At 41.3% G+C, this 15,834-nt stretch overlaps 1 protein-coding gene across 1 annotated transcript in view; it reads left to right on the top strand.

The window, feature by feature from the left end:
• The window catches only part of TMEM184C (transmembrane protein 184C), a 62,323-nt gene that overhangs the window by 33,041 nt on the left and 13,448 nt on the right, over positions 1-15,834 (top strand). Inside the window, exons 6-8 of the mRNA XM_030191669.1 lie at positions 1,612-1,705; positions 6,983-7,095; positions 12,041-12,140. Coding sequence (XP_030047529.1) covers positions 1,612-1,705; positions 6,983-7,095; positions 12,041-12,140 — 307 coding nt within the window. The remainder of the gene's footprint in view (positions 1-1,611; positions 1,706-6,982; positions 7,096-12,040; positions 12,141-15,834) is intronic.

Below are 15,834 nucleotides of genomic sequence, written 5' to 3'. Positions count from 1 at the left end.
TCACTTCCCCTATTGTTTCCCCCTTTATTAGATTAATATTACTTTTTAACTGGAATTTTGTAACTTTTTTCCCTTTTGTGTCTTGTCTATTTGTATTTTATTATATTTCAGTATTGTACACTATTTAGATAATATTTTGATTTTGTGGTTGATCATCATCATCACTATATTTCAGCCTTTAGAAAACTAACACTTTTTGTCTTTCCACCCAAACCCACTTCTCCTCTCCCTCCACTCTCTATTTCAGTCGACAACACCCTCATCCTCCCCGTCTCATCTGCCCGCAACCTCGGAGTCATCTTCGACTCCTCCCTCTCCTTCTCTGCCAATATCCAGCAGACAGCCAAGACCTGTCGCTTCTTTCTCTATAACATCAGCAAAATTCACCCCTTCCTCTCCGAGCACACCACCCGAACTCTCATCCACTCTCTCATCACCTCTCGTCTTGACTACTGCAACCTACTCCTCACTGGACTCCCACTTAACCATCTATCCCCCCTTCAATCCGTTCAGAACTCTGCTGCCCGTCTTATCTTCTGCCTAGACCGATATGCTCATATCACCCCTCTCCTCAAGTCACTTCACTGGCTTCCAATCAGGTACCGCTTACAGTTCAAGCTTCTCCTACTAACCTACAAATGCACTCAATCTGCAGCCCCTCCCTACCTCTCTACCCTCATCTCCCCTTATCCTACACTCCTACCCTTAACCTCCACTCACAGGACAAATCCCTCCTCTCAGTACCCTTCTCCACCACCGCCAACTCCAGGCTCCGCCCTTTCTGCCTCACCTCACCCTGTGCTTGGAATAAACTCCCTGAGCCCATATGCCAAGCCCCCTCCCTGCCCATCTTCAAATCCTTGCTCAAAGCCCACCTCTTAAATGTCGCTCTCGGCACCTCACCATTGTATCTCTATCCAGGAAATCTAGACTGCCCCCAATTTGATTGACTGCACTTTTTTGTCCTTTAGATTGTAAACTCCTTTGAGCAGGGACTGTCCTTCTTTGTTAGATTGTACAGCGCTGCATAACCCTGGTAGCGCTTTAGAAATGTTAAATAGTAGTAGTAGTGGACATGCCACTTGGGCTCCCTGTTATGAAATTATTCTGTACATTAGTGGCTCTCAACCCAGTCCTTGGGGCACACCCACCCAGTCGGGTTTTCAGGGTATCCACAATGACTATACAGAGAGAAATTTGCATTTATTGCCTCCTTGGTATGCTTATCTTATGCATATTCATTGTGGATATTCTGAAAACCTGACTGGCAGGGTGTGCCCTGAGGATTGGATTGAGAAGCACTTTTCTACGAGTGTATGTCGGAGTTCAGGTCTTCAAAATAATATTGATTGAATTTCAATTAAGTCTCCATGCGTCACAAATATTTGTGAGTCTGTTTAGAAGGTAAAAGGAATTGTTATCGCTGATACCTCTGCGTTTCATTCTAAGCTTACCATTTCTGCATTCTTCTCTAGTCTGCAAAGGAAAAATGTAAGGTTATCTATAGAAATCCTCAAGTACTTCTGACTGGTATAAACTGCAAATAGGGTTGTAAATTTTCTGACTTTACTTTTGAAAAGTAACTTGTGTTATCGTATCCTTTTATTCTAGGATCTGTCAGTTGAGTGGGGTCTATGGTGAAGGAAATTTTAGCTTTAAAAATGCATGGACTTACTTGGTCATACTCAACAATTTGTCCCAGCTGGTGAGTTGTATGGATTTATCGTTTATTCATTTACTATACCGTTTCAAATTGTATTCACAAAACAGAACGGTTTACATAGCAATATAAAAATCATAGTAAAAACAAACATAAAAGAACTCCATCAAAATGATAGGAAAGCACAGCAAGCTAAAACAACCATTCTAAAAGGTAACAACACCAACACATACTGGACAACCATTCATAACAAGTACATAAACTGTTATATTATTTTACTGCATATTCATTCTACCTAATTCTGCCTTTTATCACAGATTATTTTTGAACATATTCTGAAACAGATATGTTTTCAAAAATTTTCTATTTCTTAAATACAACAGATTCTTGGACATGTGAAATACTGGCATCATAGCACGCCATTTCCTTAACAAAGAGCTGATGAAGAAATCCATGGAACTTCCCATGCCTTAACTTCCTTTCTCATGCAAGTTTTTTTAGGGTTGCAAATGAGCTCCATGACAAACCTGCACAATGATTTTGCTAATGGGCCAGCAAGATAACTATACACATTGAGGTGTGCTTCTTTATCTTTTTTGCAAAATTAGCATGCGAAGATGTCTTCATGCTTTTTTTTTCTCCACTTAATTTTGAAGTAAAGGTTTTTCACGATATTCTATCGCAACAGCTCATTTAGGGCCCTGTTTACTAAGGTGCGTTAGTGTTTTTAGCGCACCTATATTTAGCTCACACGCTAACCATATAGGTGCCTATAGGGATATTGTAGGCACATGCATGGTTAACGCGTGTTAAAAACGTTAACGCGCCTGTAACGCTGCTTAGTAAACAGGGACCTTAATTTAGAAATAAAGGCGTCCTTTTACTAATGGTGCGCTAACCAATTTAGTGTGCGCCAAATGTTAAACCCATAGGGCTTCTTAGCATTTAATGCACACTAATCATTAACGTGCGCTAAATTGGTTTGCACACCTTAGTATTTAAAAAAGAAAACAAACCCATAGTGAATTTTCATGCATAGTAGACTAGGCATGCAAATTATTCTTTGAGACGGAAGAAATATGAAAGAGCACAAAACAGACGTTTTCATCAGTTGTGCCATTTTGGGGTTTTTCTTTGAAGCTCCCTTTAACAAAATTACTTTGCACTTCAGTATGTCAGCCTGAAAGTAAGGTGTAAATCTGTAGCACTGAGCAAGGTTAACAAATAGAAATATTAAAGCTTCTTGCAACTCCTATTCCTTTTCTATATCATTCCCCACAAAGAACATTGACTAGGCATTAGAAATCTTATTACAGGCATTTTTCAGTCACCTAATTGACTGCACTTTACAAAAACAAACGTCCTGAGAGGAGAGACTGCTCAAAACTAATAACAAAAACGCCTCAAATCCAAATGACTCGGTGCACAGCACGTTGGCAAATAATAACAATACTAATAATTTTTTGAAACAGTCAGTCTAACCAGTGTACTACGACAGTCACACAAATAACTGCTCTTTTGGCTGTTGCATTTGTGCCATTGCTAAAACGCAGTCATTAGCAGCCCTCAAAACACAACAGCCTGAAAGTGTTTAATGCAGCAATTACCTCATGGCCACTTAACATTATAGATCGCTTTATATCTTATAAAAATAGTGCTAATGCTTATAAATATCACACTCCAACTAAGAATGTCCTTACAAATCCCACATGTGAAAATAATTGACAAAAACATTCAAGTTAAACTTAACTTTGGATGTAAGCTGAAATTTATGCAGCTTCCTTTACGTTTGTGAATAGGTCCAACGAAGGTCTTCCTTTTGTATCCTACTTGAGTGACCTCTATTTTCTCTTCAGCAGCTGTCAGCTTGCAATACTGGGAAGGCTGTTGCACTGTGCAAAGGATACTGCCTTTTTATTAACCCACTGATTTACCTGCATCAATTGATGTCATAAATGGATAAACTTTAAGTAAAATATTTCACAGGAACAAAGGGAACTACAAGAGGTGGGGGGAGTGACATTATTGTCCCGAATGGATGTCTGTCAGTTGCTCCCAGCCTTTCCTGTCTGAATCCTGGGCATGCTGCAATTTTAAAGGCTCCTCTCTCAACTTTGATTGTTGGTACCTGTGGCAGTAACCTTGGCGATATTGCAGCGGTCCAAAATTTTTGATCAGAAGGCATCCAGAAGAACTCCAGCAGTAAGGCTACACTGTACCACATTTCCCCAGCAGCGGATTTGGAATCGGATATTTTTTTTTATTTTTTTTATTTTTTGTTACATTTGTACCCCGCACTTTCCCACTCATGGCAGGCTCAATGCGGCAGGCAATGGAGAGTTAAGTGACTTGCCCAGAGTCACAAGGAGCTGCCTGTGCCAGGAATTGAACTCAGTTCCTCAGTTCCCCAGGATCAAAGTCCACCACCCTAACCACTAGGCCACTCCTCCACATGGACTCTTGTTCACGGTAGCCGACCCTGCTGAGCAGCCCACAGTTCGTACCAAGCTGAGCAGTTTTAAAAAGTATTTTTCATCCCTCCATCATGAGTTAGACTATGCATGTAGATATTGTTGAACATGTAGACATGTTGCATGTAGATCTAGGGGGCATGTGGAAGGCCTCGAGGCGTGTGTTGATGAAAAATCTGAGGCCTTGTAGATGCATGGGCCCAGCATCAGGGATTTGCTATGAAATATGAAAAGTTACTAACCAAATTGGACAACGTAGAAGAATTTGTGGATCTGCGGTGTACCCAAGGCAGAACATCAAGAGGATGTGGCTGTGATCATTCAAACCATTTGTGTGCCACTTGTGGGAAATGTTGATGGCGTACAACTTGTGGAGATTGAGAGGGTGCACCACGCTGGATCCACCTTTGAATAACCCTCCAAGGGACATAATTGTGTGGTTTCTTAAATATACAGACAAGGACCATATACACCAACTGGCGTGGCAGCCATTGCACTTTAGATTCAATGGGACGTCTATAAAAATTGACCAAGTTGTCTCTAGTCTCGCTTTGCAAAAATGACGTAAGACGCTCAAGCCAGTCTTGGATATTTTGAACAAAGAGAAGATTAGGTATAGGTGGGCCTTTCCCTTTGCTCTTTGTTTTTCTGTTGCTGGGAAATCTCATCATGTAAGTGAGCTTGATGAAACCTGGAGAGTATTGGTTGGTGCAGGCCTCGCAGATCAGTCCCAGCTAAGTGTGTATGCCCCTCCTGCTGTTTGTGATACAAGTCCAACAGTAGCAACAGGTGTTCAGCAAGGCAAAGAAATTGTGTCCAACTACTTCTAGAGACTCAATGTGATCTTCAGTGTTTCTTCATTAGCATACAGTCGCTGGACTAGTGACTTTTTCTTGGCAAGCTATTACAGTCTAGGTATCTCCATTTGCCTTTTGAGGCTGTAGTGATTTGGTTTGCTTATGATGTATACCTTGTATGAGTTGTTGAGTGGGTGAATGCAGATTTGGGATGATAAGATCCTAAGAGGAGTGTGTGTATTCCTGCATGCGAGTGATCTGAGTGGGGGGGGGGGGGGGGGGGGCTAGATGGGCTTGGTCAAAATTTGGAGTGTATGAGTCAGGGCCTCCTACTTGCCAGCCTGTCCTTCCTTGGGAGGGTGACTGTGGTTATGGGAGTGGGCTGTGGATAGGAGGTGTGGAGAGGTGGGGATTAATTCTTGGGAGGAGGGATCTTACAATGCAGAGGATCATCGTTGGTTTTATACCTATCTTTCTTTTTATGCACATTTATCTTAATATTTATTTTATTGCAATGGTCAAGAGCAGAAACGAGCAACATCATAAACGTTCTGGGAGTCATCGTGGATAGGATGTTGAAATCTTCCGCTCAATGTGCTGCGGCGGCCAAGAAGGCGAACAGAATCTTGAGTATTATTAGAAAAGGGATGGAAAACAAGCATGAGCATGTTATAATGCCGTTATATCGCTCCATGGTGTGACCGCACCTGGAGTATTGTGTTTAGTTCTGGTCGCCTCATCTCAAAAAAGATATAAAGGAATTGGAGAAGGTGCAGAGAAGGGCGATGAAAATGATAAAAGGGATGGGACGACTACCTTATGAGGAGAGGTTAAGAAGTCTAGGACTCTTTAGCCTGGAGAAAAGGCGGCTGAGGGGTGATATGATAGAAGTCTACAAAATTTTGAGTGGGGTAGAGCAGACAGATGTGAAGCGTTTGTTTACGCTTTCTAACAATAATAGAACTAGGGGACACAAGATGAAATTAGAATGTGGTAGGTTTAAAACAAATTGGAGAAAGTTTTTCTTTACTCAGCGCTTGGGTAGACTCTGGAACTCATTGCCGGAGAAGGTAGTGACAGCAGCTGGTCTTGCTGAGTTTAAAGGGGGTCTGGACAGATTCCTGAAGGAAAAGTCCATTGATCGTTATTAAATTTTGGGATTTTGCCAGGTTCTTGGGGCCTGGATTGGCCTCTGACGGAGACGGAGTGCTGGGCTTGATGGACCTTTGGTCTTTTCCCAGCGTGGCAATGCTTATGTACTTATGTACTAACAGTATACAGATAACAGGAAAATCAGGACCTACTAATCCATGAAGGACGAGAACAGACCCTCCATTTACACTCTAAAAGATACAGCAAGTATTGCTCACAACATGTTTCTGCCTCCCACCATTGAGGCTGCATCCCAGATGAGGAGACAGAGGGAACAGGGTGTTTTAATTAGCAAAATTAAGTTAAACAGCTTGAAAAGGGACAGTCCTTCCTTTTTATTTATTTATTTTTTAATCTTACACTGTTTAAATACACTTAAACTTATTACCTGCTAGTTTTTGAGATCTCATTGTAACCTGGGCCTCCTTTTGTGTCTTTTCCTTATTCTTCTCCCCACACTTCTTTATTTTAAATGACTAAAACATTTAGGGATCCTTTTACTAAACAGCAGTAAAAAAAAAACAAAAAACTTTAGTGCTCCGTTATGCAGAAAATGGACGGGTTCTTTTTTTTTATTGTATTAATTGCCACGTGCTGTTGTGGCCATTAAAAAATTGCCACCCAATTTGTAGGCAGTAAGTACTCATACGGTATCCCTGCGATATCAGCACATGGTAATGTAGATGTGGTAACTAATTACAGTAGAAACATCCACCCCCAAGACACACGCCCTCCAAGAAAAATTATTTTAGCACATTTGCATACGCACATTTAGAACTTAAGCGCATGATGGGCTGTGTATCAAATAAATATGAACTATGAACTAAATGTGTTTGAAGATTACTTTTTAACGTGTTGAAAGGCTGGATAAGAGATGTATTTTGTCCACCTTTGTTTTACAGTTTGCTATGTACTGTCTTATACTGTTTTATCAAGCGTTGAAGGAAGAGCTCCGCCCACTTCAACCTGTTGGCAAGTTCCTTTGTGTGAAGATGGTTGTCTTTGTGTCCTTCTGGTAAGTAATTTCCTGGACCCTGGAGAAAGGTAAGCTTTGTTAGTCGTCAGTCAAGTTAGAGCAGCTTATCAGCAGGATACCGTCATTGTAAGCACTAGTTTTATGGCATTTATGTGGCTGATCTCATAGGCAGTAGATTGGAGTGGGCTACTGGGACCATGGCTTGACCAGCTTTTTTTCCCCACATAACATCAGTGTCACAAAATGCCTAGTCACCCAGTTGGGGTTACCCCACAGTCACTTAGAGGGTCTATCCCCAGCACAGCTGAGGTCCGCCGGCACCTGCTGCTTGTGCTCTACACTAGTACCCTCCTCCCACTGACTGGGTCACAACCGCCTGTGGGCGAGTCTCCGGCTCTCAGATTATCTCCAGTGATTTGTAGGTTACTGGGGCTACACTCCCAGTGGTCCCACAGTTCCAAGAAAGCACTCACAGACCCAGCACATAAACCACCAGGATTCTTTATCAGTCCAGAAAGGCAGAGAGAATAAATAATTGTTTATTGTCTTAAAAATATATTGAACAATGAACCAAAAATGTGCAGTCAGCAAACAATAACAGGTAACTGAAATATGGATCAGTTATAACACCTAACTAAACATTTGATTACTTTCTAAAAAGTACCTGGGAAGATCAAGACATATAATTGTTCACTGAGCCTCAGCAAAGAGATCCTGCTGTCTTCTTCCTGGCTAGGACTGGAGGCAAAACCAGTACATTCTAAAGGAAATGAGCATTTGGGCCAATCAGAGCGCTGCGTATGTCTTGTAGCGCTATAGAAATAAGTAGTAGTAGCAGTCAACAAGATTTTAAAAATATACTGCAGAAAAGAACATTGAGTTCTGTGTAACAGCTTTACAGCAAATAGGAGAAATACACTTTAGGACATAATTAAGGCAGGAAAATATCTAATACATTTTACAGACTTAAAACACACTGTTTCTTCACATTCACCAACTATGGAATTTGGGGATCAGGGACCTACTGCCCCCCCCCCCCCCCCCTTCAATCAAAAGATGTTCAGTGCCCCTGGCTGAACTTATTGTTCCAGCACAAACAAAGAGGGTGGATATGATGCCAATATTTGGCAGTTAGAGCTGTGCCTGATTGAGACCCTCACTTTGGATCCCATATTGAGGGTAATTTGAGAAACAGCTATATAAAATAATGAGTGGAGTGAAGCAGGTAGACGTGAATTGCTTGTTTACTCTTTCCAAAAATACTAAGACTAGGGGCATGCAATGAAGCTACAACGTAGTAAATTTGAAATGAATCTGAGAAAATATTTCTTTATTCTAGATGTAATTAAACTCTGAAATTCACTGCCAGAGAATGTGATAAAAGCAGTTAGCTTATCAGGGTTTAAAAAAGGTTTGGATGGCTTCCTAAAGGAAAAGTCCAAAATGGACATGGAGAAAATCCACTGATTATTTCTAGGATAAGCAGCATAAAATGTATTGTACTGTTTTGAGATCTTGCCAGGTACTTGTGACCTGGATTGGCCACTGTTGGAAACAGGATGCTGGGCTTGATAGACCTTCGATGTGTGCCAGTATGGCAACACTTATGTACTTATGTAGCTGCATATTAGTAGCAGCAATTTAGGAAAGGGACAGAACATATACTCTTTCCCTCCTAAAATTGCTGATTACCCATATTCTAGCAGTGGCAATCACACGTGTATATATATATACCTTCTCTGGACACGTATGTCTCTGCAGAAGTTTATCCGTATACTTTGCATTTTGCCAACATGTACTTTTATATATGTATCTCTCTCCTTATTTTAGAAATGGCCCTTTTCCTCATGTAAAATCCCAGTTTTCTAAAATTACCTCTCTTACTGCTTTGTGGCACTTCACAATGATTCCTCCTTTTTGGTCACAACAGGAGAGTTCGCACTTAAAGCCCATTTTAGATAGAATTTAGAAATCTGAAGTGACATGTCCAGGTCGGGTGTATACAATTCCAGTTATACGTTAGAACAGGATCTTTTGAAGTACAGCCTGTTTTAAAGTACATGTAGGAATGGACATACATGCATTGGTTATGGGTAGCAGGAGCATCCATTTTGCAAAGATGAACCTGAATAACAAGAACTACTACTGCTTATCATTTCTATAGTGCTAATAGACGCATGTAGCGCTGTACGCATTATGGAGAGAATTCTATAAACTGTGCAGAAAAAAATTCAGTGATAAGTGCTATTCTATAAAGGACACACACCTTAAATAGAATAGCGTTTAGTGCAGATCCTGCGTCAGACTCACGTCTGCTAAACCCAGGTGTAAATGCCAACACCCAGCCTAGGCATGCTTAGGCAGTATTCAGTAATTCCACCAGTAACGTTTTGGAATGCCCCCTACACACCTGTGGCCTTGACCTCTTTTGGGTTGCGTGCAAGAAAATTTAAGCGTGGATCTTATAGAATTGCACAAAAGCAGTTGCGCGCCCAACTCCAAATTAGAGCCAGTTAACACCAATAACTAATAGCCAGTTATTGCATCTCAGGAGCGCACCTAAATTTGAGCAAAACTGAAACCATCCCTTTGATGAGTGTGAGATAAAGGAACTTGAACAGGAAGGTATATAAGTATCTGTCTAGGAGCGGAGGAAGGATCACCTATCAATCAAATCATTGAGAAAAAAAAAATCTGTAAAGAATATTATAGGAGATTTATGTTTAATAGTTTTTTATTGATGACAGAATCAAGTAAACAGGCAACAGACACGTTATACACAGATCGAATAGCATATCATTTAACAAACTAAACAGAGATTGGCTAGTAAAGTAGTCATCAAATGTCCCCTTTTTCTCCCCCTATCCCTTCCTATACCCTTCCCTTCTTCAGGAAATTACTCCCTCCTTCCTTCATTTGTGGATCAACATTCCCTTAGTTACATAACATAGAACTACTCAACAATTGTAACTTGCATCCATTCAGCCTCCAACTAGCTGAGTGCCAGCTTAATAGTGATCCTATCATTTATATTTGACCGTTATTTCCTGCGTCCCTTCCCACCCCACCTGCCCTTTCCAAATTTAGTTTACTAGTTGTTTCAAATTAATTTAATGTGTAGACTCACCCTGTCATACATTCCTGCTGACATCAGCTTTCCGGTACAGATAGAGAGCCTGGTCTCTGATAGCTCTCCTCCGTTCCGTAATTAGCTCAAGCATATAAAACTTACAGAATTATAGGAGATTTAAAATCGATATTGAAAAGGTACATTAACATCACAGAATAAGATACAAGCCACCAATTAGCTGGCAGATCCCTACACTCATACATATATAAGTACATAAGTACTGCCATACTGGGAAAGACCAAAGGTCCATCAAGCCCAGCATCCTGTTTCCAACAGTGTTCAATCCAGATCACAAATACCTGGCAAGATCCCAAAAAAGTACAAAACATTTTATACTGCTTATCCCAGAAATAGTGGATTTTCCCCAAGTCCATTTAGTAACGGTCTATGGATTTTTCCTTTAGGAAGCCGTCCAAACCTTTTTTAAACTCCGCTAAGCTAACCGCCTTTACCACATTCTCAGCTTTGGTATTGTAGGCTGCCTGTTAAAGACCTTGAAAAACTGATGTGTGAGTGAGAACTACTCTAACCCATGAGGTCATTTTATAAGAATCAGTTTGTCAAGACTACATTCCCAGAGCTGAAGGAGGAATGGGCCTTATAGAAAACTAGTAAAAGAGGCCCATTTCCAACAGAAAGGAAACTGGCGCTAGCAAGGTTCTAGGGCCCCCTCCCTCCCTCCCTCCCTCCCTCCTCCGAGTTCCATGCCCCCCCAGCTGCCTTCCTCTCCTCAGAGTTCCAGGACCCCCTCCCCCCCTCTCGTCCCATGCCCTCCGAGTTCCATGCACCCACTGTCCGAGTTGCACAACCCCACGCCTCTCTCCCTCTCTCTCTGTGGCCTCCGAGTGCAAGCAGGACGTGTGCGGCTGCCCCTCCCATTCGTAAGTGCCGGCCGTTCTTTAAAACTTTTTACCTCGTGGTCCGCCGGCAACAGTGAAGTCGAGCAGGCACGGACTGCCTTCGCTTCTGTTTCAGCTGTGCCTCTGGTCCCGCCCTTCCGCAAACAATTAATAGCCATGTGCTAATTTTCCTATTAGCGCGTGAGCCTCTACCGCCACCTATTTTGTAGGCGATAAGGGCTCGCATGCTAACCACGTATTACTTGGTTAGCACAGAACATGCCTACTCTCTGCCCCCAGACCTACTCCCAGCGCTAAAAGATGGAATCTATTTTTTTTAGCATGTGGGAGGTGCGCACCGGCCTCAAATTTACCACGATGCCTCAGCTTAGTAAAAGGACCTCGAAGTCATTTTTGGTGACAGTTATCACTTTTTCTGGCTATTTCACCTTGCTGTGATATTTGGCCTCTTGCGTTTTGTATAAAATAAACAGGTGTAGGAAACAGAGCTGACAGCCCAGATGAGGAGGGAAAGTAACCAAGGAGTCGGTGTTTTTAATCCACGGTTCTACTGAGCCATCAAAATTTATTTGGTGTACACATGACCCACGTCCTCAGTAAGAGCGTTACAATTCTTTGAGCTGCACATAATCTAAAGTCTCTAGATTTGCTGTGATTTTACATTTTGATGACTTGCAATAAAACCTTGGATTAAAAGTATTCTGTCTCCTTGGCTACTTTCCTTATCAGGGTTTTACTATCGCACAGACTGACCTCCTCTTTTGGACATTGATAAAATAGATATTACAATTTCCTAGCCGTTGATCCTCTGTATTTTCACTTGGTTTACCTTCTTCTCCAGGAAGATTTATGGGAAGTGACCAATTGCAGCATGCTTAAGCTTCCTAAAAAGGGAAGGGATTTAGAAAATGCTGATCCCCCTTTTATATTAAAAGAATTTCAGCAAAAGTTCAGTGCATTCTTGTCTGACTTTTCACCATGTGTTCCTTTGTAGGCAAGCTGCGGTAATTGCCCTGTTGGTAAAAGTTGGTGTTATTTCTGAAGAGCAGACCTGGGAATGGAAGAGCGTGGAAGCTGTTGCTACTGGCCTACAGGTACATAAAAATAGTTGTGAAGTCCTAGCATCTACTCCAAGCATGTATTTTGGTTTTTGATATTAGGACAGGAAGTAGAATTGTACTAAGGGGAGCGTCTTCTGCTGATTTAGAAGCTGCAACAGAGCCCACAGCTCTAGCAGATGCCTTGAGAACAGAACATATATAAATACGTGAGTCTTTCTACTGTACAAAAAGTAAATCTGGCAAGTGATTTCTTGGAGTAAAAATATCAATAGGATTCTTATTAACCTCTGTATCCCCTGAATTAGGTGATATCAGTATAAAAATCTGTGTGCCATTTATCTTATTGTTTGTGGTGTTCCTTGTCACCTTTACTTATTAGAGGTCTTTTGTACTCAAAAAAAGATCTGGTGTTTCTCCTTACGTCTTGCTTCTACAGTGATATTGTAATGGTGAAATATTATACGGTCTGTCCCAGAGCCAGTGGTTGGGAGGCAGGGATAGTGCGGGGCAGACTTATATGGTCTGCGACCTGAAAATGACAGATACAAATCAAGGTAAGGTATACACAAAAAGTAGCACATATGAGTTTATCTTGTTGGGCAGACTGGATGGACCATGCAGGTCTTTTTCTGCCGTCATCTACTATGTTATATATGTTACTATATGTACAGTGTTATGGATAAATTCAACCATTAGAACCAAGACAATCAGCTGTGACATAGGCTTTAATTGCACAATCCACTTATCTTCTGAACTACAATGTAAGCTCTATTCAATAATATTTTAATGGGTTATTTTAAAAGAGTGCCCTCAGACAAATATCCACTTTTTCAGGCAGTACTGGTTTGTGCCAAGTGGCATAGCACTTCTTTCATCAGGCTACTCTTGAAATATTTTTTATATATATAGAGTGCTATCGCCCATGTCGTGAATACTAATAGTGCATAAAATAAATCAATCAAAAACGTGAACTTAAGGTGATTTCGTTAAAAAGCTTCACTCCGCAAATAACTTCACCCTTCACAGGTCTCTATATTCAGCCCATCAGCTGGCTTCCCCTGAGAATGCCCGACACCGCGGGTTTCAGAAAATCTTTCTTCAGGGACTTGGGTTAAAGCCGTCCATACACATACTACTGAGCCATCTTCTTCAATCACTCTTTACTTTGCACTGAGTCAGCTTTTAAAGGCGTCCCACTTGTGGCATAAACCGGAAGTAATTCTACCCACGTCACTTCAAAAACAGTTCTCTCAAAACCACTATGCAATGTTATTATGGCCCCCTTCAGACAACAACGCAACACAGTATTATGGATAAACACATTTGCCCTGCATGTAAGGTTGAACCAAGCAAAATTGCTTAGTAACTCTGCACTTTTTTTTGTTGTTACATTTGTACCCCGCGCTTTCCCACTCGTGGCAGGCTCAATGCGGCTTACATGGGGCAATGGAGGGTTAAGTGACTTGCCCAGAGTCACAAGGAGCTGCCTGTGCCTGAAGTGGGAATCGAACTCAGTTCCTCAGGACCAAAGTCCACCGCCCTAAACACTAGGCCACTCCTCCACTGTTGCTACTATTTGAGATTCTACATGGAATGTTCCAACATTCCATGTAGAAGTTGGCCCTTGCAGATCACCAAAGTGGCCACGCAGGCTTCTACATGGAATTTTGCTAGTGGAATAGCAACATTCCATGTAGAATCTCCAATAGTAGCAACATTCCATGTAGAATCGCCAATAGTATCTATTTTATTTTTGTTACATTTGTACCCTGCGCTTTCCCACTCATGGCAGGCTCAATGCGGCTTACATGGGGCAATGGAGGGTTAAGTGACTTGCCGGGAATCGAACTCAGTTCCTCAGTTCCCCAGGACCAAAGTCCACCGCCCTAACCACTAGGCCACTCCTCCACTCCACTTTAATGTTTATGATGATATTTTCATGTTTATTTTGAATTTTATATCATTTTTTTTTTTGGGGGGGGGGGGGTTCTGATTTTTATGTTTAATCAAAGTTTGTCCCTGATGCAGCCCATTTGGACAAAACCTAGCTGTTGAGCTCTGTAAATCCCTCGTTACATTGCAACAGTAAAATTCCATTTGATATTCCATATGTAAGAAAGGAACAAGAGCATCCTCTTTGTTGACAAAACTGCTTTGGTTGCACATATGGGAGCGTTTGTTTGTTTGTTTAAAATGTTAGTTTTGTTTTTTAAGATTTACTTTGTCCTTTCATTCAACAGTCTGTCCCAAATCATAGGTTAAATCTATGCATCAGAACAGTTTGGTAATTACAAATAGGTCAGTTTTTAATGGGAAAAGATGGGGAATGAAGGCTTTCCAACAACGGGCTGTTGAAAACGGAATAGGCTACCATCTGAGATTAGGAAAATACCATTGTATTTGGCCTTTAGGAAGGCACTGAAAACATTTCTTTCCCAGATTTTATGTTTGTTTTATTTATGTACGTTTATTGTTTCATTTTATTGTTCACAATCTTGAATGACAATTTGTTTGCTAAGAAGAGGGTATATAAAGTTTTATAAATAAATGTTTCTTCATTTTTGTGATATGCTGTGATTCCCCTTCCACAGTAGTTCTTCAGATATCAGCTTCTCATTCTTGCTTAACCACGCCATGCAGTACATTGGACAAAAAAGATGTTTCTGTGCAATATAGATGTTCATGAAATGTATTTTTAATATATTTTTCTATATTAGGGCAGGAGGAGTGGCCTAGTGGTTAGGATGGTGGACTTTGGTCCTGGGGAACTGAGGAACTGAGTTCGATTCCCAGCACAGGCAGCTCCTTGTGACTCTGGGCAAGTCACTTAACCCTCCATTGCCCCATGTAAGCCGCATCGAGCCTGCCACGAGTGGGAAAGCGCAGGGTACAAATGTAACAAAAATAAAATAGATACTATTGGAGATTCTACATGGAATGTTGCTACTATTGGAGATTCTACATGGAATGTTGCTACTATTGGAGATTCTACATGGAATGTTGCTATTCCACTAGCAACATTCCATGTAGAAGGCTGCGCAGGCTTCTGTTTCTGTGAGTCTGACGTCCTGCACGTTTGTGCAGGATGTCAGACTCGCAGAAGCAGAAGCCTGCGCGGCCACATTGGTGATCTGCAAGGGCCGACTTCTACATGGAATGTTGGAATAGCAACATTCCATGTAGAATCTCAAATAGTAGCAACAGTGGAGGAGTGGCCTAGTGGTTAGGGTGGTGGACTTTGGTCCTGGGGAACTGAGGAACTGAGTTCGATTCCCACTTCAGGCACAGGCAGCTCCTTGTGACTCTGGGCAAGTCACTTAACCCTCCATTGCCTGCCGCATTGAGCCTGCCATGAGTGGGAAAGTGCGGGGTACAAATGTAACAAAAAAAAAAAATCATTTATAACTTTCTCTGAAAAAACATGTGGTAACCTGTTTGAAAATGGTTTAGAGGGGCATTTTCAAAAACACATCTAAATCCAAAAAACTTCCTGCTCATGACGTCCAAAAAAAACCCAGTTCATCTCGCAGCCATATTCACACAGGAAAAATGTCTAGATTTCCCGTTCAGTTATGGCTGTGAGATGGATGTTGTTTTTTTTTACTGAAAATGTCCAAAATGAATAGTCTTAATTATCAGCAGATAAAATGTTGCTAAATGTTCCCTCTTATAAACAGATTGTATTAAAAGACAGATCAGTTGAATTATGAAAAATTAAGAGTTGCCT

The sequence above is a fragment of the Microcaecilia unicolor genome, chromosome 2, assembly GCF_901765095.1.
Source record: "Microcaecilia unicolor chromosome 2, aMicUni1.1, whole genome shotgun sequence".
In the NCBI taxonomy this organism is placed as follows: Eukaryota; Metazoa; Chordata; class Amphibia; order Gymnophiona; family Siphonopidae; genus Microcaecilia; species Microcaecilia unicolor.
The sequence above is the reverse complement of the archived record's forward strand: the minus strand, read 5'-3'. Positions and strand labels throughout refer to the sequence as shown.